The sequence below is a fragment of the Dipodomys merriami genome, unplaced genomic scaffold (assembly GCF_024711535.1).
Source record: "Dipodomys merriami isolate MVZ:Mamm:240054 unplaced genomic scaffold, mDipMer1.0.p SCAF_2, whole genome shotgun sequence".
Lineage (NCBI taxonomy): Eukaryota > Metazoa > Chordata > Mammalia > Rodentia > Heteromyidae > Dipodomys > Dipodomys merriami.
Genome location: NW_027203381.1, coordinates 79,954,239 through 79,981,752, shown reverse-complemented (window position 1 = coordinate 79,981,752; position 27,514 = coordinate 79,954,239). Strand labels below are relative to the sequence as shown.

The following is a 27,514-nucleotide window of genomic DNA, read 5'->3' as shown; positions in this document are numbered from 1 at the left end:
ATTATGTGTCTCTGGCTTTTTGAGATTCTGGGAATTTTCAGGGAGTAGATATCAAAGCTGGCTTCTAGATAGCATTGTAGAGAATTAAACGTAGGGTTTTTTTTGGCGGGGAGGGGAGGTTGACCGAGCCAGTAATTGAATCATACCTGGCCCTTGGAATATCCAGTGTGCCATCCTTTGCCAGATTCCGAATGCCAATCTGGTAGTTCAGTGCAAGGAATGTAGGATATATTGAAGGCAAAACAAAACAAAACAAAAGCAGTCATCAAGAAGTGCCAGTGTGACTTGGTTTCAGAATTTTGTTTTCACTTAGGTCACCTGACCTTGGAGGAACAAGTATGTCCACAGGAATATTGCTGAAATCACAGTGACATTTTAGTTTTCACTGCAGCTATCTGTGTCCATCCTAACCCTGACTGTGGTTGTTAGAGAATTTTAAAGTCGCCGATAGAAACAGTGAAACCATTGATTGAGCTTTCTTATATGCTACACTCTGTAAGATCAAAGTTTCAAAGATTGAAGAGTGTATGAACATTCTTATAGGGTTTTTTTTTTTCCTTTTTCTTTCTTTAGAAGACAGGCTTGAACTCAAGACCACATGTTCTTGTTCTTCTGTTTCTCACATGACTGGTGTTCTACTATAACAAGCCACACCTCCAGTCTAGATTTTTAGCTGCTTAATTGGAGACAGAGTCTCTGGGATATGTCTGCCATAGCTAGCATAGGACTGTGATCCTCAGTTCTCAGCCTTCTGAGTAACTAGGATTGTAGGTGTGAGCCACTGACACCAGGCTCTTTGTTTTATTCTATACCTTGGTTAATTGGTAATTTAAAAAAATAGTCACTTAGCTTTATTCTTCAATGAATACATCGATTCTTTGAGGTTCTACCCAATCTTGATGAAACTTACTTTCCTGTCAAGTTGGAAGAAAATGCTCCATTTTCTTCTCACAGTCCTTCCCCTTTGGATCCCAGAGGGAGAATCCCCTCTGACTTCCAGGAACCCTGGGTCTTTTGCAACAGATATCCTTGTGACTAGGCCTAAGCTCTGGACAGGCCACTTCTTCAGTGCAGAGGCCCCTGTGTCTTTCACATGGCTGTGACAGACCGAACTGTCACCACCTTAGGGCCAGAAGAAGAAGCAGGCAGATGTAGCAGGATGGGGGGAAGGAGGGTGGGCATCTTCCCTTGGAGGGACTTTCTTCTAAAGAGGGTCACAGCTCACTGCCATACCTCTGACCTTTCAAGGCAACTGGAGAGCTGCAGTTGACCATAAGCCTGCTCCCTGGAGAAAGGTGTTACTGGCTTTCAGAGTGTTACATTGGTTGGAGATTGAGAGGGAGCTGGCATAATGATGGGAGAAAAGGAGTGATAGAAATACCTAGGCCTAATAGCCGAATAAATACAAACATGTCTGTCCTGAAGGATGCACAGGTGCGTGCTCCTTTTCATCTCCACACCCCCCCCCCGTCTTCCATGTGTGCACAGACGCAGGCCTGTGCACGCCTGCACATACGCCACCACGTGTGTCGATGTTGTACCCCCTCCCCAGCCTCTGGGGAGCACCTACCTCTTACTGCTCCCCAACCCTACTCCCCATCATCTTCCTTACTCCTAACTCCCAAATCCAGCCCTGCCAGTAGTCCCAGCCTCTCCAGATTAGAGCTCTCTGGGGACCAGGTCCTTTTGAAAGGAAGAAAGAAAGAAAAAGGGAGGAAAAGCAGAAAGAAAGTGGGAAACAGAAGAATAAAGCAGCGCAAAGGGGCAGTGGTGTCTTGAGCTATCTCACTGAATCACAATGAATATGGACTCTATTAAGCTCCGTTCTGCCTGTTAGTGTCTCCCGGGGCAACACAGCCCCCATATGGCAAGCATGCAGCAGATTAGGGTAGGCCGCCAGGCCTCATTGAAGGCCAGGGGCTTGACTGGCAGATGAACCCCCTCTTTGCCTCTCCCTTCTCCTCACACTTGACACTGCCTGTGTTTATCTAAAGCAAGGAGGGAGGGGGGCATTTGGAAGTTTTTTGTCCCAGCTCTGAGAGAAGGGGCGGAGGCTGGAGGCTAGCTAGGGAGGGGAGGTTGAGGGAGGAAGGAGGGTGGAGGGAAGCTGGAGAGAAGGCCTCATAAATATTCAGGAGGTGCTCTGAATGGAGAGAGAAATAAAGCAGATGGAATTTGTGTTAAAGAACAGCACAATCCACCCTGTTTTGAGCCCTCCAAAAACAAAACCAAAAAAAAAAAAAAAAAAGGGAAAAGTAAAAGTAAAAGAAAGAGAAAGGGAATGGCTTTCTAGGAGTATAGGGGCTGCGTTTATCCAATTAGCAAGGTTGTCAAAATGAATTTATATGGACTAGAGGTGGGGGGGGGGACACAATTGAGAAGGCCATGTAGAAGAGAAAAAGTGGTTTTCCTTTCCTCTCTTTCTCCAGATGAGCAATAAAGCAGTTTACCTGAGAGGGTCTCCGTGTGTGTGTGTGTGTGTGTGTGTGTGTGTGTGTGTGTGTGTGTGTGTGTGTGTGTGTGTGTGTGTGTGTGTGTGTGTGTGTGTGTGTGTGTGTGTGTGTGTGTGTGTGTGTGTGTGTGTGTGTGTGTGTTTAAAGCTCTTTAAGGAAATGAGGCTATTTTCTGGAATGGGTCAGGAATGCAAAGAAACAAGACTCCTGAGAGGGTCTCCATGGGCTGTGTGTGTGTGTGTGTGTGTGTGTGTGTGTGTGTGTGTGTGTGTGTGTGTGTGTGTGTGTGTATGTGTGTGTGTGTGTTTAAAGCTCTTTAAGGAAATGAGGCTATTTTCTGGAATGGGTCAGGAATGCAAAGAAACAAGACTCCCAGTAACTTTTCTCTCCAGTACTGGAGGGATTGGACACGTTACTTAGAAAGCTCAGTGGACAAATCAAACCCTTCCCTCAGATGGCAGAGGTGACTTCTCTTCATCTCTCCCCCCGCCCCCCCCAACCTATCTAGCCTCCTTCCCTTCCTGCTTCCCACATGCCTAGCCTCTGATGGTTATGAATGGGGGCTTCAGTAAGTGAAGGGCCCAGGTTTGCTCATCTCGCCAAATATCATTTTGAGTCTCTATTCCCTTCTTCAGAAATCATCAGTAGCTCCACTCTGGCCATGGTGTTAATGTCACATTCCTCCACAGCATGACTTAATCTCAGCGGTGTCACTTTTCTTTGAATCTTCAAAGTAGAGGATATAATCTCCCAAGGGGAAATACCAGTGATTCCATCATGGGGGGGGGGGGGGGAAGGAAAGAATAGTTTCCTTCATGTTTATTTCTATTTTTAAGAAGGAAGAGAAAGTTTGTTCTGCTTTTCTCATATTGAATGCAGCAACGGACAGGGGTGACTTTGGTCTGAACACGAGGCTGCCATGTGTCCCTGTGGCACCCCCAGGCACCTCCTGGGGGAGAGGGCTTGACAGTGGGGACCTTACCACTCAGCCATTCATCTACGGTTTTCTTCTTCTCTGTTTAAGTGGATTTGCAGATTATGTTATTTAGTTTTAACTAAATTAACTCTTTCAAAGTAACAAGTGGCTTAAAGAGATCGTTGCACAGAAACTAGGTTAAAGCTGATCATCCAAGCACCTGCAAACAGGAAGAAAACAATAGAGCTGACCCTTTCCAGGCTACAGAAGGCAAAAACTTTCACAGTGGAATCACATCTGATAAGAAGGCAGCAAAATAATGAGCATTCAAGTAGACTATTTAATAGAAATTACATCCATCTCAGCAATAGTGATAGAATCTAGGCCTTGAGTCTTAAGTATTAGCTAATAATACTATGATTAAGATGTTATTAAGACATGGTTTAACTTTCATCTACTCTTTATTATTTATTTATTTGTTTATTTATTTACTTAGAGGTACTAGAGATTGAACTCAGGACCTTAATGCTCCTAAGGCAGGCAGTCACTCTATGATTTGAGCCATGTCTTCACCTCCTTTTTTACCTAGGTTATTTATTTATTCTTTTTTTTTTTTTTCCCTTCTCATCAGTCAGTTATAGGGCTTGAATTCAGGGCCCAGATGCTGTCCCTGAGCTTTTCTGCTCAAGGCTAGCATTCTACCACTTTAAGCCTCAGCTCCACTTCTGGTTTTCTGGTGATTAATTGGAGATAAGTCTCATGGACTCTCCTGCCTGGGCTGGCTTCGAACCTTGATCCTAAGATCTCAGCCTTCTATCTTTTGAGTAGTTAGGATTACAAGAGTCAGTCACCAGTTCCCAGAGATTTTTTGTTTTTTGTTTTTGTTTTTTTTTCGGTTGAGTGTGTTTTACATGTGAGCTACAGTCTTCCTACTTGTATTTTTTTCAAGCCCTCGGGGGTGATAGATGTTCACTACTGTGCTAGCCACCGAGTGAGATGGAGTCTCAAGAACCATTTTTAGAGCTTGAGCTATCTTTAAACTGTGATTCCTCATCTCTGCCTTCCAAGTAGCTAGGAATGCAGACTTGAGCCATTGGTACCTAGCTTTTAACAATTTAGGTCTATAGCACATGCATTTAACTTGCAAGTGAATAAATAGGATAGCTGCTCAGAATATTTTGCTCATCAGGGAATAAGATTAGCTACATTTAGAAACCACTTCTAGACAAGCTTCTGCATCCTGACTACTTGATGTAGTGCCCTGAAGGATATCTGCCTTCCCACCTGCTCTGTGTCACCTCAAGAGTTTCTAACACTACACCCAGAAAACTTTTCCTGAAAATGCTTTCATTTGCCATATCCTGTTGGTCACTGTATTGGTGATCTGTTCATCTATTTGAATACATATGCTAAGGTTATTACATGAGAGAAATCCCAAAATGTCAGTGGTTTAGGACAACCAAGGTTTATTTCTTTTCATGTCACACTTTGAACTGCACTCTTCAATCTTCTGAAACATGTGGTGTTACCACCAGACTGGGAGAAGGAGATGTGGGAATGGCTCTCCAGTTCTTAACGGCCGTGGCCCAGAAGTGACACATGAACTACTCACATTTCATTGGACAGCAGTGGTCACATAGCCTGCAGTAGAGGCTAGGAAATGAAGAGAAGATTGTGATATTTGCTGGATACTGATGAACTTAGGTCTCAAATTTGTATTTAAGGTCTTTAGGCTGAAATCCATCTCCTAAGAACAGTAATACTTTGTATACTGTCTTATATGTGGTAAGACACAGTAAGATTTTTTTTCTTCCCAATAACAGTCATAACTTTAAAAAATCATGGTACCTACAGGTTTTTACTAGAAGACTCATACACAAATTTTGGATAAGGACTGAAGGAGAAATATATATGTATATATATGTATATGGCTAGAGTATGGCTCAAATTTAAGAATATCAAGTCATTATTATTGTCCCCTGTTTGATACCAGAGTAGATATGGCTTTCATCTATAATCCAAGTACTTGGGAAGCTGAAGCAGGAAGATTAGGAGTTTAAGGTCAGCATAGGCTACCCTATCTAGAGAAGGAAAGGAGAGGGGAAAGGAGGAAAGGGCAAAGAAAAAGAGAAGATAGGGGAGGAGAAAGGAGGAGGCAAAAATAAAGGTATCCGTGATCTGGGTAAACATTTCAGGTATTAATTTAGAACCATCCTGTCTAATGTGGAAGCTCTAGCTCTAGAGAGTCACTTAAAGAAACTTAAAATTCCATGTCCCTGTCACATGAAGCACACTGCCAAGTCCTGGTCACCTAGTGCTTTCAATAGTACAAACGTAGACATTTCCATCACGGTAGAAACTCAGTAGAAGGGATGTGTGCCACCAATGGTAGGAGATCATTCTAGAGGAGGCTATAAATGGTGGGATAAAAATGCCATATAGAAAGTTTCTGCACTGTAGGTGATCAGCCAAGTAACATTTTTTTAATGTAAGGGAGTAAACTCAGAAACATTCTCAAGTTAGTTTTAGAACCAGTGCTAAGCACTGGCCAAGGTAAATACGTTTAAGATAAGTTTGCTAGGAGGTAGTGTGGGAGCAGTGAAGAGAGCCACGCTAGTCAGAAGTCCTGAGGCCTGTGTAGCATGGTCGCTCCTCTTCCTCAGCTCGAATACCTTCCATGTGTCCCTCCGACTCAGCCTACAAACACACTGGGTGTTATTCTAAGATGTTATTGTGTTTTCTTGAGGGTGCTCTAATGTTACAATGTTTTCCTTTAATTAGGTCTGTGGAGAAAGTACTATGTTTTCAGCACAAAACGAAAATTTTCACTGTATATTTTGAAAGGTGTACAATGTGATGTTTGTGACAACCTTTCTTTCGCAATTCCTTCTCCTGAATCTAAACTTACAGATTCAGCCCTTTGAGAATTAAATTCACATATGTCCTCAATACCTCCTTAAAGCTACTCTGTGTGTGTGTGTGTGTGTGTATGTGTGTACTGGGATTTGAACTTAGGGCCATTTTTCACTCAAGGCTGGCACTCTACCACTTAAACCATAACTCTACTTCCTGCATTTTGCTGATTAATTGGAAATGAAAGAGTGTGATAGACTTTCCTTCCCAGGCTAGTTTTGATCCAGGATCCTTAGATCTCATCTTCCTGAATAGCTAGGATTACAGGCATGAGGTATGAGTACCCAGCCAAAGCCATTCTTTTTTTCTTTCTTTTTTTGTTAGTCCTGGGGCTTGAACTCAGAGCCTGGGAGCTGTCCCTGAACTGCTTGTACTCAAGGCTAGCTCTCTACCACTTGACCTTGTGGTCTTTTCTGAGTATTGGAGATGAGTCTCATGGACTTCCTGCCTGGGCTGGCTTTGAGTTGCGATCCTCAGATCTCATCTGCCTGGGTAGCTAGGATAACAGACCTGAGCCACTGGCACCTGGCCAAAACCATTCTTTGATGCAGGAATTCCAACCTGTTGAAAGCTGGGGCTGCCAAGTACTGGACAGCCTCTCCAGAACTTTGGGGTCTGCCTCACAGACCTTTACAGACAGGGGAATCCTACCCTGTAAAACTAGAAGCATGCAAAAATGTGTACCTTGGGGCAGAAATAGTTAATTTTTCTTGTAACTAGCCTCTCTTAATGGAAGGGAAGTTTGGTCAGATCTCATTCTTGGCACACCCATCCCTGCACCCACCCCCACCCACCCCCCAAAATATTTTTAAGAAAGTTTTCTATGCTGTCTGCTGGGCCACACTCTCCTGCTCTGCTTGTCTTTGTTGTTGGGTCTCAGGACATCCAGAGGGCGGCCTTGTGGTTTAGATCCCACAGGCTTCTCTTCGGGAAGCAGCTGGGGATATCCAGGGGAAAGGGTGGAGGGAGGTCTTGCGAGGTATTCTTTTACTCTCCTCCTTGTAGTCAGCCAGCTCTCTGGGGAGATGGTGGAGCTGGCCCCCACCTGATGATCAGCTTTCAGTTGTTTGTAATTTTCTCAAAAATAAAAAAAGAAAATTCAAATGTACCAAGGCTACAAATTTCTCCTGCTTGGTCTCAACCCCCAAAGTGTATTTTGCTGCTGTTGTTTTTGGAAAGTTTTGGAAATGTCTACTTGGAGGTGATGAGTTCAGCAGTGAAACTTCTCAAACATACTTTCTTTTCCTTTTCATGTCCAAATTACCCTTTAAAAAATGCCCCCAAGTACCTAGAGGAATTCATGGCCAAATTCATTTTCTCCTCTTTCTGTTTTTGGATGTTTTCCCCCTTGATGATGATTATTTCCTCCTCCTCCTCCTCCTCCTCCTCCTCCTCCTCCTCCTCCTCCTCCTCCTCCTCCTCCTCCTCCTCTTCCTCCTCTTCTCCCCCCTTCTTCATTTTTTTTGAGAAAATGTATAAGAAAGTAAGATGACTCTAGACATATTGTACATTGTCAAGAAAATATCAGGCCTTACTGTTGTCTTTGCTTAGCTTTGAAATTGCGTGTTTCACAATGAAACCAAGTTATACTGCAGATAGATTCTCTAACTTAAGCATACTTGTATATATATACACATATGTATATATACACATATGTTTATGTATATAATTGCTAGGCATTGGTGGATTATGCCTATAATCCTAGCTACTCAAGAAGCTGAGATCTGAGGATCAAGATTTGAAGCCAGCCCAGGCAAACAAATCCAAGAGACTCATCTCCAATAACCAGCAAAAAGCCAGAATTGGAAGGAAGTGGGGCTTAAATGGTAGAATGTCAGCCATGAGCAAAAACACTGAGAACATGAGACTCTGAGTTAAAAGAACCCTACCCAATATAAGTGTGCATGCACATACATATATAATATTTATTTATTTATTTATTTATTTATTTATTGGGTCGGGTTGTGGGGCCTGAACTCTGGGCCTGGGCGCTGTCTCTCAGCTCTTCAGCTCAAGGCTAGCACTCTACCAATTGAGCCACAGAGCCACTTCCGGCTTTTTTCTTTTTGCTTATGTGGTGCTGAGGAATCGAACCCAGGGCCTCATGCGTGCAAGGTAAGCTCTCTACCACTGAGCCACCTTCCCAGCCCGACATATATAATATTTAAAACAAAATCTTCAGATACCCAAATCTTGGGAAATTGTTTTATTTCTAGATCAAATTCACTAGATCCAAAAAGTTACTTGATCCAGAAAGTAACTCGTTTTCCCCAATACCCTAACAGCTAAGTACCTTCAGTGATTCCTCTTCAACCTACCTCCCTTCACCTCCCCCCAGTTTTTATTTTCATTTTTTTCTTTTGGTCACAGTTCTGCTGCTAGGTGAATGTGTCCTTTTAGGTCATTAATTGGTACCTGCTTACAACTCTGAGGTGGGGGTTAATGAGTTAACCCCTTGCTCCCTCTGTGGCTACCTGTTTCCTTTTACCCCCTCTTTGACCAACTACTTTCTATTCTTGTTTTTAAAGCTAGTATGGTGGTTAGCAGCAAGAGTAGTATCTGTTTCCATTTTGAACCTTATAAATTTCCAAGGGTGCAGAAGTAACAGGAATTGTTTGGCTTGTCCTCATTAAACAGGAGGGGGTCTGTGCAGAATTTCCTCAGTAAAACCTTTGCTGATTTTACAACCCAAACACCTCTGTGCTCAGATAAGAAACAGCCCCCTGGCCTTTGTCTGCTTGTCCTTATTTGGTCCTTTATTACTTCATGTTCATTTTTACCTCCTTCCCTTTCTCCCTTTCCTTCCTTCCTTCCTTCTTTCTTTCCTTCCTTCCTTCCTTCCTTCCTTCCTTCCTTCCTTCCTTCCTTCCTTCCTTCTTCTCTTCTTCTGCTTCCTCTCCTCTTCTTCCCTCCTCTATTCCTAGGGGGCAGGGAAGGAAGTTGATATCAATCTCCTTCAAAAATAAAAATAAAAAACTGGGAAACTGGGGCATGTCATGAAAACCTGATTCCTTAAAATTCTGTAACATCAAGTATTTTGTATTAATGATTTACTCAGTAGATGAAAGTAGATTAGAGCATTTAAACAAGCATCAGAAGATTGAGAGGGTTCCCCAAGCTTACTATTTGGTTTGAATTTTTCCTCTCAAAATGACAGTTCTACTTCATCCTTAATTCCAAGTCAGTTAGACACCTACCCCCTATAGACTGTTGGTAGCGGGGGAAAAACATAAAAGGCTATTATTATAGCTTAAAAGCATAGAGTTTTGGAATCAGCTAAAACTGGGTTTCAGTCCAGGCCTATAGATCTGTGATTCTGGGCAAGTTATTTAGCCTGGAGAACTGTTTCAAGACTTTCCTGGAAAATGGGGATAATGGTCCCATGTTGCAGAGCAACCTGGGACAGGTACTGTGCCGATCCCAGCTCCTCCCTGGATCCCTGGAGCAGTGGCAGGTGCTGCACCACTCCCACTACCTCTGCCTTGCCTGCCCCAGGCTGACTCACATCATTTGTAGTTCTAGGAACTTGACTTAGCACAGCCCTTTGATATGCTATCCCCCTCCCCTCCCCTTCCCCCCTCTCTCTCCCCCCCTTCTCTGAAGAAAATTATTTTGAATTGCCAAGGTGGGGGAACTTCTCCAATATTTCTTTAATAGAGTGTGTGTGTGTGTGTGTGTGTGTGTGTGTGTGTGTGTGTGTGTGTGTGTGTGTGTGTGTGTGTGTGTGTGTGTGTGTGTGTGTGTGTGTGTATTTTACTTTAAAAACTTTGTGGTTGGTTTTTGTTTTTGATGCTGATACTGGAGCTTAAACTCAGGACCTGGGTACTGTCCCTTGGCTTTTTCTCTCAAGGCTGGTGTTCTACCACTTGAACTACAACTCTACTTCTGGCTTTTTAGTAGCCAATTGGAGATAAGAGTCTCATTGACTTTCCTGCCCAGGCTGTGAACTGCAGTCCCTGTCCATCTCATGAATAATTAAGGTTGTAGGCCTGAGTCACCAGCACCAAGCTCAAACCCCTCTCAGAACATGTCCTCTGACCTTTCTCTGAGGACAGCAGTTGAAATCTTGCATGTTCTCTGATGTGGAAGTCACAAGGCAAAGAACTTTTTCTTGGAAAACAGTGTGAACATCATTGTGGAGAAGGATCCTAAGTCTAGTTTCGAGAGTACTGGTCAGACAAAGTGGATGTAGTTGTTATCTGTTCCTCACAGTCCAGGCTGAGAGCTAGAAGCTAATGGGCCTCAGAGAAAAGGAAAGTTCTAAGAAATCCCAAGTGCCTCAAGCACAGAGCAGGAGCCTCCAGCGCTGGACTGTAGTACCCTTCTGTCAGCAGTGATGAAAGACCTGCAGGACTGTCTCCAGTCTGTGCAGACAACCAGTCTAAGCTTCCACTGGGAAGTTTAGATACTTCCTATGGTGACTGGAAACCTTCCTCTGAGTCTGGTTAAATTGATTGTTCTAGAAGAATGAGCACCTTGAGCATAGAAAGAAACCATTAGTATTGTCACAGGCACATGATTCTAGGTGCTTTCTCTACTGTCTGATCCTTGGAAAGTTTCCTTCAGTGTTCTAAAAACTTGTTCATAGCCTCCTGTCAGAAAAGGTGTTGATCCAGCCTCCTCATTTAATGATGTTACATAAACACATGAGTGAAAAGCATAGGAACAAAGCCTTGATTTTTTTTCTGTGGCAGAGAGCACATGTGTTGGAATATACCTGGCCATGTGTTTTTGGCAAATCGTTTCTGGCTCATAACTTACAGTAGTCATAAAGGAGTAAATCCCGTGAAAGGTGAGAACTGAATATCTTAGGCAGGGGTGAGGCGGTGGCTTACAGCTGAGATGGGTCATTGGGGGCCACAGTTGCAGGGCAGGCTGAATCCTCAAGGGAAAATTGTTCTGGGTAGAGGTGAGGTGGAAACCCTAGATTCCAGCACCAGGCTCAGGGTGAAATGAAAATAATGTTGAAATGGAGCCTGACACATTGAGAAGTTGAAGGGTCTTGTCTAACATGTGACTTCTGTCTGTGTTTGTGCCTGTGGCATAAACAGACAAGTAGAAGAGGGCTGGTTAATTCCAGGATAGAATTCTCAGGGATGTTGGTGTTGAGCTTGGAGAAGGAGAATCAAAGCAGAAGAACATTCCTCAATCACTGAGACTTTAGGATTTGTGAATTAGGAACATCTTCTAAAAGGGGAATTGTGTATATATTGCACAAGAGTGCTGTCTCAGAGCTGGGAGCTGGTGGCTCAAACCTGTAATCTTAGCTACTCAGAAGGCTGAGATCTGAGGCTGGTGTTCAAAGCCAGCCCAGGTAGGAAAGTCTGTGAGACTTTTATCTCCAATTAACCACCAGAAAACCAGAAGTGGAGCTGTAGCTCAAAGTGGTAGAGTGCTAGCCTTGAGCAAAAAGAGATAGTGTCCAAGGCCCGAGTTCAAGCCCCATGACCAACCAACCAACCAAGAGTGCTGTCCCGTTGTACTAGTGACATAGTGTGCCATGTGGCTGTGGACATGTGGCCTCTGAGAAGCCAATGGAGAAGGATTTTTCTGTCTGTTCCAGCACCTGTGCCCAGTACTCACTGCCCTATGCCAAAGGTCTCATCTACTCCCTATCTCAAGCTTCCTGTTGGAATTGCTGCTGGTTCCCTCCCAAGGCCCTAGCCTTCTTGCCATAATAAAGTCATCTTCTAACTCCAGATAAAGCTCCTGCTTGTACATGAGAAATAGCCCATGGGTGTTCCAGTAGCAAGGCTAGGTCTCTGTACTGATGATGCCAGCAAGTGTGATTGGAAGCACGGTGTGGGAGACATCCTGTTTTCTTACCACGGCCATTCTGTTCTTTGTCTCCATGACAGTGCTACAGCACGCGGTGGTATCTCTGTGAGTGACTTTGGTGGCTTATGGTACATGAGCTTGGATCCCTCTGCGACCCAACATGCTACAAGGGACGATGACAACACATAGCAGAAAGAGGCCGGCTGTGTCACTGTCCTGGCTCCTGTTGGCCACAGCAGGATGCCTTGCAGATTTGGGTGAGTGTCCCCTCCCCTTTCTCCAGGAAGACCCCATTAACGAAGCAACCTAGAACAACTCCTTAAAAGCGCTTCATTTCCTCCAGCCTTCAGGAACACACAGGAATACAAGCTGGGAAGTGATCAGGGAAACATTATATTGGTGACATGTGGTATTTTATTCATTTCTAGGATAAGCCAGTGGTAGTGGAGGCATAATAACCATAACTGCCTTTTCTGTGCATTTATCCTATGAGACCATGGCAGGCCATTTGCACACACGGATTGCGAGCCTTCTCACCACCCTGTGTGTCAAGCATTATTTGCTTCATCTTCTAGATGAGAAGCAGACTCACAAAGACTGGGGGTCACATGACTGAGAAGTAGCGGCCCTGAGATTCAGCCCCAGGTGTTTCTCACTCAGGGCCTGAGACCTTGCTATCGTAACACATTACCACTCCATATCTACCTGGGGAATAGACTGAGGCGCAGTTGAGTTACTCAGAAGCCCCTGGAAGCTCTTGTCTGCAGTACTTCTGATATGGTGATGTGATTGGTTTCTGGGGGAGACAGATGGGACATCGTTCATTGCTACATTGTTCTCTCTCCAGATGAGGTCCCTCGGGTCACTGTCCAGCCTGCGTCCACTGTCCAGAAGCTTGGAGGAACTGTGATTCTAGGCTGTGTGGTGGAACCAGCGTGGGTGAATGTAACATGGCGCTTGAATGGGAAGGAGCTGAATGGCTCGGATGATACGCTGGGTGTCCTGCTCAGCCGGGGAACCCTTGTCATTGCTGCCCTCAACAATCACACGGTGGGACGATACCAGTGTGTGGCCCGGATGCCTGCAGGGGCTGTAGCCAGTGTGCCAGCCACAGTGACACTAGCCAGTGAGTCTGCATGGGGAGATCTTGCCCCCTGTCCCCCACTCTGTCCTTCCCCCCACCATTTATCCCCCCCTGCTGTGAATCAATTTCAAATCAGAGGTAGGTAAATGCCTCATGATCTCTGGTGGTACAGGCACCACGGTATCCTTGGAAAGTGTCACTCTGAGCAGGGATGTTGTCTGGAACCACCATCTATACAGGGTGACTGTCCCTGGTGCCCAGCCTGGGTCACGCTGTGTGTTAGGTGGAGTGTGCCAGCTGCCCGCCCCCCCCTTCCCCCTGCCCCAACTTCCATTCTCATAATGGGTTATAACCAGGGGTGTGGAAAAGCCTGCCCACCCCAGTGTTGGCCTTAGTATGTTCCAAATGGCTGGGAACACTGTGTGACCAAGATAAAGAAAAGAGAAACTAGGAAGAGATTAGGTGACAGTGGGAGCCATGACTTCATACTTCCTTTTCCTTTCTTTTTTCTTTTCTTTTCCCCCTCCCTGCCCCCCTCTCTTTCTTTTGGCTTGAGTTTTACCTTTCTTTTTTATACACAGCATAAGATAGTTTATTAAAATCCTCATAGACATTCTAACTGTAGTATAGAATCAGGGTTATTTCTGATCTGTATTTCCTCTGATTATCGCATTACCGAGGACACAGGCCTTCAAGCCAACATGTGGAAAGCAAAGGCCAAATGGCTCCTAAATTCCCTCCTGGCTGGGTAATTCTGGTGGAAACTGTTTTCCTGTACTTCCTGCCAGATGGTCCTCATGACTGCTCCTATTTCTTTTATGCTCGTGAAAGTGAGACATGGTTTTTACAAAATAATTAAAGTACATGTTCGGAGGAAAGTGAGGGCCAAATGACGCAACATAATCACAGCTGGAAAAGGAGCCTTGTCTGGGATCGGTATTTCTCATTGCCAGTATATTGTACCCGACTCAGCCCCATTATGTTAGGCCAAGTGGAGGTGGGTAATGTGACACATTGCCTCTATAGAGGAATACCATTTGGTACACACTATCTCAGGAAACACATTACCTGGTAGTCTACATTATACATGTGGGACCATGAGACGGGACTGGTGAAATACTCCACTAAGACCTGCAGAACAGCCCTAACACCCATTCTTCTATGCTGAGTCTGTAGCTAGGAAGTAGAAAGAACTTCCTTCTATTTGGCCCCTTTCCTGATCTAGAGTGTAGGAAATAGGGAAAGTTAAGCGTGGTGTGTGTGTGTGTGTATGTGTGAGGGCCACATTGAGACCCCCTCCAGCTGTGCTTGTACATGGGATTGGGGAGTTGGGTGAAAAAGGTAGAGGTCAAAAAAGGCATCAAGAAAGGCTGAGGAACTGGAGGTGTAACTCAAGTGGTAGAGCACCAGCCTGGAGCAGAAAAAGCCCAAATGATAACATGACACTGAGTTCAAGCCCCAGAACCCTCACAGAGACTGAGATTTGAATTATACTTTGTACCATCATGTATTTCTTAACTCGATTATTATATTTTTATTGATGATTGCATTATAGAATTTTCAGGATGTATAAAAAAAATCTCTCCCATAAGCCTACCTTTTTTGCATAGCCACCATTATCATTTTGGTGTATATCCTTCTAGTCTGCTTTGGTTTTATTTGTTTTAGAAAAGGTTTCATTGTATCTCAGGCTGGCCTTTTGCTTATTATTCAATCCAGGCTGGCCTTGAACTTGCAAATCTCCTACCTCAGCCTCCTGAGTATTGGGATTGTGGGTGTATGACATCAGACCCTTTCTAGTTTCCGTTTCCTTTTTATTTCCAGTAGTAAGATTTGAATTCAGGGCCTTGGCTTGCTAGACAGATGCTCTATAGCTGAGCTATGCTTGCAGCCCTTTTATACATTGGATATTTTTGAGATAAGGTCTCACTTTTTGCCCAGGTCTTTACTTGGACTACAGTCTGCCTATATTTCCTGCTGTAACAAGGATGCCAGGCATATGCCACCCTACCTAGCTACTTCCCTTTGGGATGCAGTCTCGCACACTTTTCTGCTTGAGCTGGCCTAGAACTGAGATCCTCTTTATCTCAGCCTCCCAGGAGCTTGGATTATAGGTATGAGCCACAAGTGCCTGGCCTCTTTCAGTTTGTATCTCTACCCATAGTTTTATATTGTTGTAATGATGCTACATTTTCTATTGTTTTTCCCTCACTTTGGCATTGCTAGAAATCATTTTCCAGGGCCATATGAAAATTTTTCTCTTTTCTAATGAAAATAAATACACAGTAGAGTAAAAATAGTATACTAATCTTAAGTAAACAACGCAGTCCATTTTCTCATAGGTATACAACATCACTCCAGCACACATCCTTCATACCCTTCCTAACTAATGCCCCCTTCTAGCCCCAGCTGAGCATTACCATGATTGTTGATGGCCTAGAATTACGATCCCCCTAAATAGCTCCCCCACAGTGTAGTGAACTATTCCTATTCCTGGATAGTTAGTACAGTTATCATTCTTTACTATTACAAATAAAATGTGCCTTTCCCTAACAATTGTGTATTTAGAGGTTGTATAAGAATAGCCTTTTTACAGATTTCATCTGCAAATGGTCAGCATGTATCTGTGGAGTCCCAAGAAATTCCATCCCTATTCATTTGTTCTAATGAGGAGCCACACTGAAAACTTCATTGTTTGTTGAAGGAAGAGTTGGAGAGGTGAAGATTTATCTTGGAGCTCTCTTTAAGCTTCAAGGTGTATCTGGATGAGGAGATACAATTTATAGCCTTGATTAAAAAAAAAAAAATCCTGGCTGCTCCTTCCTCCGGTGCTCGAAGGGATATGTGGTTGGCAAGGAGGACAAAGGAAAGATTTGGTTGCAGCCCAGGAAGGCACAGCAAGAGAAAGGCAAGTGGAAGAGCAGAGTGAATCTAGTTGCATAGCCAAGAACTTACTGGCTTGTCCTTTGGACATGACCCAGAAGTGAAATGTTTGGGCCTGACTGGGAGGAAGAAAGACTTGAAATGGAGTGAGCAGGCTCAGGAGGGCTGTGTCCTGCAGAACAGTGAGTTGGTGGATTGGATCTGGAGGCAGCACTGGGGGTGGCGGGAAGTTGGGTGGGGGAGAAAGAAAAGGGGTGCTGTCTTTGGGTTAATGCCACTGGGAGATTTGGCCTGGATTCAGCAGTTAGATTAAGTTTCTGCGAACACATTCCTGAGCAGAATGGGGGCTGTGTTTTGCTGGTTGGCTGGGGTACAGGAGGCTACTTGGTAGATGGGATTACTGGAGGCCTGGTCTACATTTAGAGGAAGGCTGGGTGTCCCTGTGCTGGTGTTCACTCTTCGCCTTCGAGGCCTGCTGCTCTTCTGGCGTCTTCTCCGTGCCCCTTTCCTATGTTTGTTCCTCTTCAAACAAAGCAGCTGCTGTTTGGTCTACCTGGCAGCTTAATGTCTTGTAGCCTGACTCCCAGAGATCACTCATAGCTTTCAGCTCTGGGGCTGAGGACCTGATTGGAAAGTTCAAGGGTGACAGGAGACCTTTAGAGAATTTTCTTGGCCCAATTCCTTCTTATGCCACTATTGGAGGCTGGGAGGTCTACTTAGATTTCCCTCTGATCTGGTGATATTACCTTCTGGTATTTGGTAAAATGGAGCCAGAAGTGGAGGATGCCTGAGGGTCCATCTGTGTGTTCTTCCATCCTCTACCTAAACGCCCTTACTGTGCAGATGGGGACTTTGCATTGTCAGTGGACGTGTGCCATTTCCATCCTCATCAGAGATCTTTTCTTTTTTTTTCTTTCCTATTTAACCTAAGCTTCATTTTGGGTAACTTTCTCACTGCTATACTAATGCCTTACTTCAGATCACCTTGGCTAATTCTGTGTGTGTGTGTGTGTGTGTGTGTGTGTGTGTGTGTGTGTGTGTGTGTGTGTGTGTGTGTGTGTGTGTGTGTGTGTGTGTGTGTGTGTGTGTGTGTGTGTGTGCGCACGTGCGCGCGCACATGCATGCATATATAACTGGGGCTGGAACTCAGAATCTGGGAGCTGTTCCTGAACTTTTATGCTCAAGTTGGGATTCTGCTACTTGAGCCATAGTTTCACTTCTGGCTTTTTGGTAGTTAATTGAAGATAATTGCCTCATGGACTTTGCTTCTGAGTCTGGCTTTGAGCTGTGATCTTCAGATCTCAGCCTTCTGAGTAGCTAGGATGGACAGGCATGAGCCACCTGTTGCCCAGCTTACCTTGACTAATTCTTGCCTTTAGAAATGCTTTTGACCTTGCTCTCTTTACTTCCACTCCCTTTTCTCTTCCTGGCTCAAATGTGTCTCAGTGCATCCCCAACTAGCAGATACCACCAAGGGATCAGCAGATCTTGATGAGATCCCGATTGTACCTGAATGGCTCTTGTCACAGCAGATCAAGTAGTTTAGGCATGTGTCTCTTGGAGGTAACTCAAATAAATTAGATCTCCCTGAAGTGCAGCTCCCACAATTGTTAATGGTCCATTAAGACAAAGGTGTTCCTACACTGACAGTTCAATGGTTATTCTTCAACCTCTCTTGATCATGAACTCCACATAGCCCTCTGGATGTAGGTTTTAGACTTGGATGGTGCTACACCATTGGAAGATAAAGATTCAGAGACCCATCTGGCACTGGTGGCTCATGTCTGTAATCTATTATAACCACTCAGGAGGCTGAGATCTGAGGATATCAGCCAGCCCAGGCAGGAAAGTCAGTGAGACTCTTAAAGATACATAAGCTGCTTCATTAAAATACAAAAAATAAAAATTAAATACCTAACCTAAAATTAAGATAAATCAGGGGATGGGTGGGGTGGGATGAGTGGGTAGAATGATGAAGGGGGTGGCAGTGATCAAGGTGCACCACAGTCATAAATTGCCTTGGTGAATGGTAATTCCTTTGTACAACTACTTAAAGATAATAAAAATATTCCAAAAAAGAGTGGCTAGCCTTGAGGGGAAAAACCAAAACAACATATTTGGGGATAATGCCAAGCCCCTGAGTTAAAGCCCCAGAATCAGCACCAAAAAAGAAAAAAGGCTCAGAGACCCTAATTATCCTGGTCCCTCCCAGAGGCCGCGGGCGCGGCTTCATGTAGTCCCGTTGTTTTGTACAGACAGGGTCAGTAATTGCTTTGGATGCAGGCATCTAAGACCATTTTGACCATTTTATTAAGGCCTTCAATCTTGATTTTCTTGATTTTTCACTTTAAATTGTGACTTCTGTGGAACAGAGAGTTAGACAGATGACAGGAAAACTAGCAAGCAGAAACTCAGTCAATACAAAGAACTTGACTCTCATTTCCAACAAACACTTGAATGTTCTTCTCAGAATGTATTCTCTCAACTCAACCCATACATTAGCCTCTTAATTCAGTTTCTTCCTCTGTACTTTACAACTTAGCAATGTATTCTGTCCCTAAAGACATCTAGTGAATAATATGTAATCAAAGTTCACAAATCCCACTTGGAAAATGGCAAACCTACTTTCCTGTACTGACTTTTCTATTTGGCTATAATGGAAATTGAACTGCTAAGAATTTCAAAATGTTGAGAATGTCCAATAGAGCAAAGTAAGACCTGATCCCTGCCATTGAGACTCTCAGTCTCATAGAGAAGGTGGACTTTCTTATGTCAGCCTCATGATTTGGTGACTGATATGAACAGATTTTAATGGCAGCTTAGAAGCTAATTACCTGTCATCACAATTTCAGGAGATTAAGGGAAACTGAAGAGTAAAATCTTAATCTGTCTTTATCTTTGATTCTAAGTCCTCACATTACTATTCTCAGACTTTTATCAAGTAAATTCAGCTCTTCTCTTTGTAATTCTCAGACTAGCACCATTTCTAGGTTGCACAGATACTTCCATAGTGAGTTTCTTGTGCATTGTGAGACATTTCCATGACAAAGACCACCAAAGTCATAATCCAGTCCCCAGTTACTTGTCTTTCTTGCTATCCCATCTTTTTCCCAACTATTCTTTATTCTCCATGTTTCTAATCTCTTTTCCTTTAGGCGATGTTACATGTTCTGATTAAGAAAGGAAACCTAAACATGTTTCCTCCAATCCCAGCCCTTCCCCACACCCCTAGCCCAGTCTGCCTCCAGTCCTCTGAGTAAACAAGAAGGACAAGAAGGAACCATTGGCTCCAAACTGGAAAAACATTTGTACATTGGCTTGAGAGTCTTAAGGAATCCTGTGCAAGCCTTTCACTTTGGGATGGCTGTTGGGAGAAGACTTGGAGAGGAAAGAAAACACAGGTGGCTTCCTGAGCTGCCCTAGGAGAGGAAGGGAGTCTGCAGCTGAACGCTGGGCCCGGTATGAGTCGGCCTTCCTGGGAGGCACAGAGACCATTCCATATTCAGGTCAAGAGTTTCAAAAAGAAAAAAGTAGTCAGCCTTAGAAGTTAGCAGGCTTATATGGTAAATTATATGCATTTTACCTGGCCAGTTGGGCAAGGACATTATTAAAAGAGGACTTAGACCCCGCCAAAGGAGCCAAACAACTTGAATATCTTAGGACATGAATATGAAATATCTTCTACCTCTAGGTCAAAGACGTATCAGCTTTGTTTTCTACTGGATGAGGCAGAAAAAAATAGACATCTCATGAGAAATTCCCCTGATAATCCTGACACAATAAATGTTCAAATGGCATCAGCAACACTAATCCTAGCAGGTCTGGTATAAGCACAAAGACAGATTTGTGTTATAAAACTGCTAGGCCATCTTAGCAAATGTCTGCCTCCAAACAGCCAGGTGTCCAAATGCTGAATTCAGTAGTGGTTACTGCATGCTAAACTGAGCTCCAGCCCTCTGTTGATCTTCTACCAAGGACACATTGAAGGACTCCTAACCTCATACTCCATCCACTCTTTACATACACAGCCACATGCTTACATAAGATTGGAGGTCCAATTTTTAAGCTAAGAGGAAAAGAAAAGCCACATAGTGTGTTGGTTCTCTGAGCCAAAACCCAAGACTGAAGATAAGAGGATTGATTTTTGGCTGGAAGTCACTGGAGTCCTTTATGGAACATGATGTCAGATGGTTCTTTGTAAAGGAAAGGAGAAAATCAAGACAGTTAATGAGTTTCTTGGATCTGCTCTTTTTTATGTGTGTGTAGAAAAGCCCAGAGCTTTCCAATTTGACATTGCTCTTAGATATTGAGCCACTTTTGGAATCTGATAATAATCCTAATAACCTCATCTAAAAGAACACATCTAAAAGGGTGGTCACTTAATAGTGAGAAAAAATGTAAGCAAATGCAAAAAAAATTTAACAACTCACTGAGGCAAACCAGCATTGTTTTTCCCTAGAGGGAAAAATTGTGCGAAACTTTAATTGGTTGTCTGTCTCTTCCACATGAAGACACACTGCCGCTTCCGTGTGATGCTCGCCACCTGTCTCACCCCTCAGACCTGATCTCACATCTTCCCCTTTGTTTTTAGTTTGTTTGTTTTTGTGCCCACACTGAGGTTTGAACTCAGGTCCTGAGTGCACTCCCTTAGCTTTTTCCACTCAAGGCTGGTACTTTACCACTTGAGTCACAACTCTACTTCCATTTTTTGTACCAGTCCTGGGGTTTAAACTCAGGGCCTGGGCACTGTCTCTAAGCTGCTTCTGCTCAAGGCTAACACGCTACTACTTAAGCCACAGCCTCACTAAAGCTTTTTTGGTAGTTTAGTGGAGATAAGTCTTACAGACTTTTACTGCCTGGGCTGGGTTCAAATCTCAGCCTCCTGAGTTGCTAGTGTTAACAGGCATGAGCTACTGCCCTCACTTTTGTTATAGGCATATTCCTTTCCATTCCATTCCCACCTTTTTTGAATTACTTTCTCCCTCTCAGTCTTCAAGATGACAATATCTTCTCTGAAGAAATTTTTAAAATAAGTTTTTCTATTGTGAAAATACTGCACAGAGGGGTTACAATTATATGAGCAAGGCAATGAGTACATTTCTTATCAAGCATTGTTGTCTCCTCCTTTGTTTTACCCCTACCCACCTCACCTCCCCAAATCTGGAGTAGGGTTTTCTCTTCTCCATTTCCTTAGCACCTTACATTTACATCTAGAACCTTCTATGGCCATAGTTTCTTTGCATCAGGGTGGAAACTGTTGCCTGTCTGTGACTATGATGCTTTACATAGGCCTGCCTGGTAGGCTTTCTGTGAATATCTGAAAAGAGGAAGACTCCCAAATATGAGAGAGAGAGAGAGAGAGAGAGAGAGAGAGAGAGAGAGAGAGAGAGAGAGAGAGAGAGAGAGAGAGAGAGAGCGCTTGAAGTCTAGAATATGAGAAATGGCATACAGATGGTGAACAAAGATGACATAATTCTGTCATCAAATTCTGATGTATTAAAGGTTTTCAGGAAGTAAATAAGAAAGGATGTAACAAGACTTTGGGGGCATGAATGGGCTGTAAAGGATATAGAAAATGTCATGAGTATCAGAAGCATAAAAGGTATTTAAACGAAATTGGATGTTTATAGTTACCTCTGTCACCTTGGAGGGACATGCTGGTGACTAGGGCTCTATGTCCTAGAGCCATAGCCACTGGTCCTTCGTAGACCAGTGCTGGCGATGGCAAATGGACAGGATGAACTACTGCTGCAGCTGAAAACTCTCTTTCCCAGTGGATGGGAAGAACATAGGATCTCAGGGGCTCTACTGGTCCCTGCCTTTCCTATCTGAAATTCTGGTTCCAAGGGCCACACCAAGCTTCCTACTCCCCACCCCAGAGTTCCATTGCCCCCATTTTTACTCTTCTTCCTGTGCAGGCTGCCAGCCCTACTGAAGGCTGTGCCAGGATCCAGCTTTAGCTCTGATGAGTCTGGACCACCAGGACTCACATTAATTTTCCCATTGCTAAGTTTATAGTTTATATTTGGATGATCAGAGAAATATGTATGATGTGGGTTGCTGGCAAGTAAATCTCTTTTTTCCTTCTCTTTTTCTTCTATATATGTATTTTTTTCCAAACCATTTCATTCTTTCATCTAGTCCAAAAGAACCTCCCCATCTTTGTGAACCAGCTCTACCTCACAGCAGCACTGAAGACAGATGAGCCCTCATCTGGCTACCAGACTCAATGGAGACGTGGCTCTGAGGATTAATCACATTTCTCATTCTCTTATGTCTTCTTTTTACATATATATATATATATATATATATATATATATATATAATATTTTTAATTGGTTCAAGCCAAGAAATTCCTGAAGCCTTAGGCTAGTTTATTGCAAATCATTTAATGACACTACAGAATTGGTTCTTTTCATTCTCTCTCCTCCTCTCTCACTCCTCCCTTTATGCCTGCTCTCCTCCCTCCCACTCCCAGTTTTCTCCCTCTTGTCTCGACTTTGATTTTCTGCCCTCAACACCCCAGTGCCTTTCATCTTTTTTCCACACTTAACTTTCTCCCACTGTGCAAGGAAGGGTGCAAACCCCACCTCTAACTGAAAAGAGAAGAAAAAGACAAGATTTGACAGCTAATATGTTTGGCATCTGCAAAGACTTTTTTTTTAATTCCCCATGGAAACTGTTTTTATTTAAATAAAAGAGAGCATGCCTTGCTTTCATCCGAAAGTGTGTTTGAGAAATTTCATGTCATGTTTCCATGGCTGTCAGGAAAGAGCTTTGTTTGGAGCCAAAATGATTTGTGCAATTGGAAAAAAAATCTTAAAGAGAGCAAACATATTTATCCACCATCCTGGCCTGCAAAGCAAGGAGTAGTTGCTTGCCTGCCAACTTCTTGATGTTCTCTGCAGCTCTTGGGGGCCTGGCTTGGGCTGGAATGCTGGAGGACCACATTGGAGGATACCACACTTGTGAACACTCACATCCTGCCGTGTGCTGCCCTTACCTGTCATGTCTATTGGATTAGCAGTTCGTTCCCTGTGGCTGGGGTTATGTTTATTCTTCTCTATCTCCTGCAGTGTCTATCTCAGTAGAATCTGAGCACCTGGCTGGATGAATGAAGGCATCAATGATGCCTGAAGGGATGCACGATACCAAATGCTAACTACAGAATACACTAATTTGGCCCACTTACGTTTGGCTTTTATGGTCTATATATCAGAGATACCCACTGGTAAAAGAGTCACTTGCCCCTAGGTGTGGCTTCTGAGAAGCCTGCGTGGGTCATGGTAACTTCGTCTACTGCTCGGCTCTAAGGTGCTCCTCTCCTCCATCCTTAGCAGGTGAATTTTTGTGGTTTCCTACTTTCAGAGCACTTCATTTCAAGAGCCAGCAGTGAGAGTGTGCCAAGCTGTCATTTCTCAGGTGACTCGGGTGTTGAGAGCATTGTGTGACTTCTTGCCCATTTGTAAAGCAGTTCAGGGCACAGGAGAGTCCCCACATTGTCTGAGGCTGTGTAAGCCAGGAGCTAGGAGCTCAACCAGGAAAAGCTCTGGAGCTTTCCTCCCCTGTACATAGTGGCCACTTTGCCAAAAGGGATGAGAGGCAGGAAGGGACCACATGGCTAGCATGCTGCTGAGTATTGCTCCATTCCAGCAGAATCTTACTGAGCATTGTAACATCAGTTATAGGCACAACAAGCTGCCACAGGTACAAGTTGAGGCTTGGAGGCCATGAGAATAGAGGGATAGAATTAGCAGTAGGCCCAGAAACTTTGCTGATGGCCCTGAGGCTGCTGAGCTGTCCTGGCAGCATTGCCAAGTGAGCCCCATGCGGTACCCACAACCTAGTGGATCTCACCCAAGCCTCAGCAGATGAGTGCAGGCTTGTCCTCTGATCCTGAGAACTCAGAAGGAAAGAGGGATAGGCCTGTATACGGACAATTCCTGTGTGTCCATAAAATTGTTTTGATGGCATCTAGCCCAAAGTGCCATCTTCCTTGACATCTTACCCAAACAGAAGAGAGCTTTGATTCACAGCCTAATGGAGGACCCAGGGAGAAGACTGAATGAGAATACCCTTGAGAGCAATTGTTAAGCTTATGGATTTCAATGGGAACACTGAGGCAAGAGCCAACAAGGCTTGTAACTGGATATGTAAAGTCCATGACAATTGGCAAATAAATCTTCCATTAAGATTTGTTCATTTGTATTGAGATTGTATGAACCTATACCAAATAATGCATTATGTTGTTTTATTGTTTTACTGTAGTCCCAGGGCTTGAACTCAGGGCCTGGAAACTGTCTCTGAGATTTTTTTTTTCTCAAGACTAGCTTAGCACTCTACAATTTGAGCCACAGTTCCACTTCTCATTTTTTGGTGGCTAACTGGAGAAAACAGACTCATGGGTTTTTCTAACTAGATGGCTTGGGATTGTGATCCCCAGATCTCAGCCTCCTGAGTAGCTAGGATTATGGGCGTGACTCAGTGATACCCAGCTGCAAGCCCTTTGTTACACTGTTTTTTGTTTTTGTTTTTTGGTTGAACTCTGGGCCTGGGCCCTGTCTCTCAGCATTTCAGCTCAAGGCTATCGCTCTACCACTTGCGCTACAGCACCATTTCTGGTTTTCTGAGTGGTTTTATTGGAGATAAGAGTCTCATGACCTTTTCTACCCAGGCTAGCTTTGAACCGCAATCCTCAGATCTCAGCCTGTTGAGTAGCTAGGATTATAGGCGTGAAACACCACACTGGTTATTTTTGAGGCAGGGTCTTGGTTCCTACATGGACATGTGTCTGGAGTGCCAGCCTTCTGCTTTTTGCTTCCAATTGTAGCTGGGATGACAGATATGTGCTGCCGCACCCAGCTTCTTCCACTGAGATGGAGTCTTGAAGAATTTTTCTGTCTGGACTGGCCCAGAACTACAGTCCTCCCAACCTCAGCCTTCTCTGTAGACAGGCTGTCAGGCATGTACCACCATGCCCACGGATGGATTGAGAAGCTGTTTCATGAACTTTTCTGCTGAGGCAGATATCACCCACGATTCCCCGACACACACACACACACACACACACACACACACACACACACACACACACACACACACACACACACACACACACACACACACACACACACACACACACACACACACACACACACACACACACACACACACACACACACACACACACACACACACACACACACACACACACACCTTAATCTCAGCCTCCCAAGTAGCTAGTATTACAGGCATAAGCCAGTACCTGGCCCCAAATATTTTGATTTATTTTGATTTAATGCATAGTTCTTTGGATCTTAGGAATGTGTTAATATTAATACTGATTAATACTAAATATTAATGTTAATATTATTAAATATTGGCTAATGTTATTAATATTACTTATTAACATCTAATAACAGAAGGATAAAGACTAGAATACCATGAGTAACTTCAAAGGGACTCGATAAAATGTGTCCATTTATTATTTTATGTATGGTAAATGTATCTATCCCCAGGTACCTGTAAAAGTCTCTCATTTGCTTTCTTCTTTTCTCCACTGCCAAAAGAGTTTTGTGCCTAAAGTGCTCTTGAAATGTGAAGAAGAATCACAGAGCACCCTGCATGATGCGTGATTGAATGAGTCCCTGTCAATGCATGCACCCTATAGAAGTGAGACATCATAGTATACACCTTTCCCCTGGAACTGGAGCTCTAAGAAGGAAAAGAACCAGGCAGGGTTCTAATGGAGTCTAAGATACCATAGGCTTTCTCAGACAGCGTGAAGTCCTGTGACAGGGCCAGAAAGGTCAGTAAACTCAGAGGTGGCCTCACAAAGCAGAGCTTCTGACCTTGCAAAGTGGAGAAACAAGAGCAGGCCTAGCACGTCAATGAAGTATCAGGAGGAATGCATGGAGAAGGAGGATGTAAGGGGAGGTATGAGGATTAAAGCTGCAAAAACATTCCTCTAATGGATTTCTCAAAAGCACTAGCTAACAGGCAAGGACAGGTGTCCTGTCAAACCATTTCCTGTGAAACCTGACCCACCCCTTCTGTAGCACAGGCCTGCTAACTCCATTTGTAACTGAAGGACCTGCCCCTTATTTCCAGTGAGGCATGGCTGAGCAGCCCCTGGATTCTGCCAGGAAACCCACTTTGGAAAACTGGGGCATAGGAACAGGTTTCTCTCCTTTACCTCAGCCAACTGGTTCTCCTCCCTGCATCTGCCCGTTGGATGGCTGATTAGATTGTTAGTGATCATGAAATCTCCACCCCTCTCTGGCCTCCCTGTCCAGACTCACTGGGAAAGGGAGCTCTCTGATTTTTAGATCATTCATCACTTCATTACTCTCCCTTTGATCCCAGGCAACCAGGGAGGCAGCAACTAAGGCTTAAGAGACACAGGGAGGGTCAGGGCCAAGGACCAAATGGTTGCTTACTGGTTTTGAAACTAGGAAGGCTCGACTGCCAGTCGGCCCTTGTGGGAGCTGGACACCCAGCTGGGCAGTCCTGGGTCCTCCCTGCATGAGCTGTTGTGCACATGTTGGCATTGGAACAGAGGAACCCTTGGGTTGCATGGCTGATTGGTGCCCTGCTTTTCTTCTCTCCCCTAGCGCTCAGCCTTCTGTCTCCACCCCAGCAGTTGGCACCGGGAGCAGCAGGAGCCAAGAGGGGCTTAACAAGCCACGGTGCTGTCTAGCATTGGGTGGGTGAGATGGGTGCTTGTAGTATGCATGGACTATGCTAAAATAGGCCCTCCATTGCTGGGAGCAGAAGCCAGGGGCCTTTGAGATGGAGATTGGCCTGCTGTTGGCAGTTTTTCCGGGGGCTCACATCTTTCTTGCAAAGTGATTGGCTAAGGTTTCAGTCTGTTCTTGCTTGAGGCAAATTTCCTTGGAATGAAGTAAAGAAAAAGAGTGGGTTAAAAGAAAAGTCTTGGTGGAGTCACTTTGGGTCTATTAGACCGTGGAATTGTGCTTCTCAGTGCCTGAGGAAGTTTCCAGGTGTCTCTCAGTGCACAGTTGCTCACAGCTCACTTTGTTGGGGGAGCTTCCTGACTTGGCAGACAGAGGATTCAGCCTTTTTCTTTCTTTTTAAAGTGAATAGCTTCAAAATAAAAAGTTACCCACATTTAGTCAGAACACACTGAGCTAAGGCAGTTCCTTTACAAATCTTCCTTCTCACTGAGGAAAAACAAAGCTCTTTAATTATCTTGGCTAGGCTAAGAAGCTCAGCTAGGACTGGGCTACATAATCAGCAGGCCTAGTGGAAAGTGAAAATGTAGAATCCTTGGTTCAAATGCTCTTAAAGAAGTTTAAGATGGTTCCTATGGCTCACACCGGCAATCCTAGCTACTAGGAAGCAAAGATCTGAGGACTGAGGTCAAAGCCAGCCAGGACAGGAAAGTCTGTAACTCTTAGGTCCACTGAACCACCAAAAAGCCAGAAGTAGAGCTGTGGCTCCAGTGGTAGAGCACTAGACTTGAAC

The 27,514-nt window shown here is 44.1% G+C and overlaps 1 protein-coding gene across 5 annotated transcripts in view; it reads left to right on the top strand.

Annotated features, from left to right (window-relative positions):
• Positions 1-27,514, top strand: part of Boc (BOC cell adhesion associated, oncogene regulated) — a 78,883-nt gene that overhangs the window by 27,859 nt on the left and 23,510 nt on the right. For all 5 annotated transcript variants that reach the window (XM_070030233.1, XM_070030236.1, XM_070030234.1 and 2 more), the window contains exons 3-4: positions 12,141-12,317; positions 12,908-13,186. In XM_070030233.1, coding sequence (XP_069886334.1) covers positions 12,221-12,317; positions 12,908-13,186 — 376 coding nt within the window. In that variant the 5' untranslated portion in view covers positions 12,141-12,220. The remainder of the gene's footprint in view (positions 1-12,140; positions 12,318-12,907; positions 13,187-27,514) is intronic.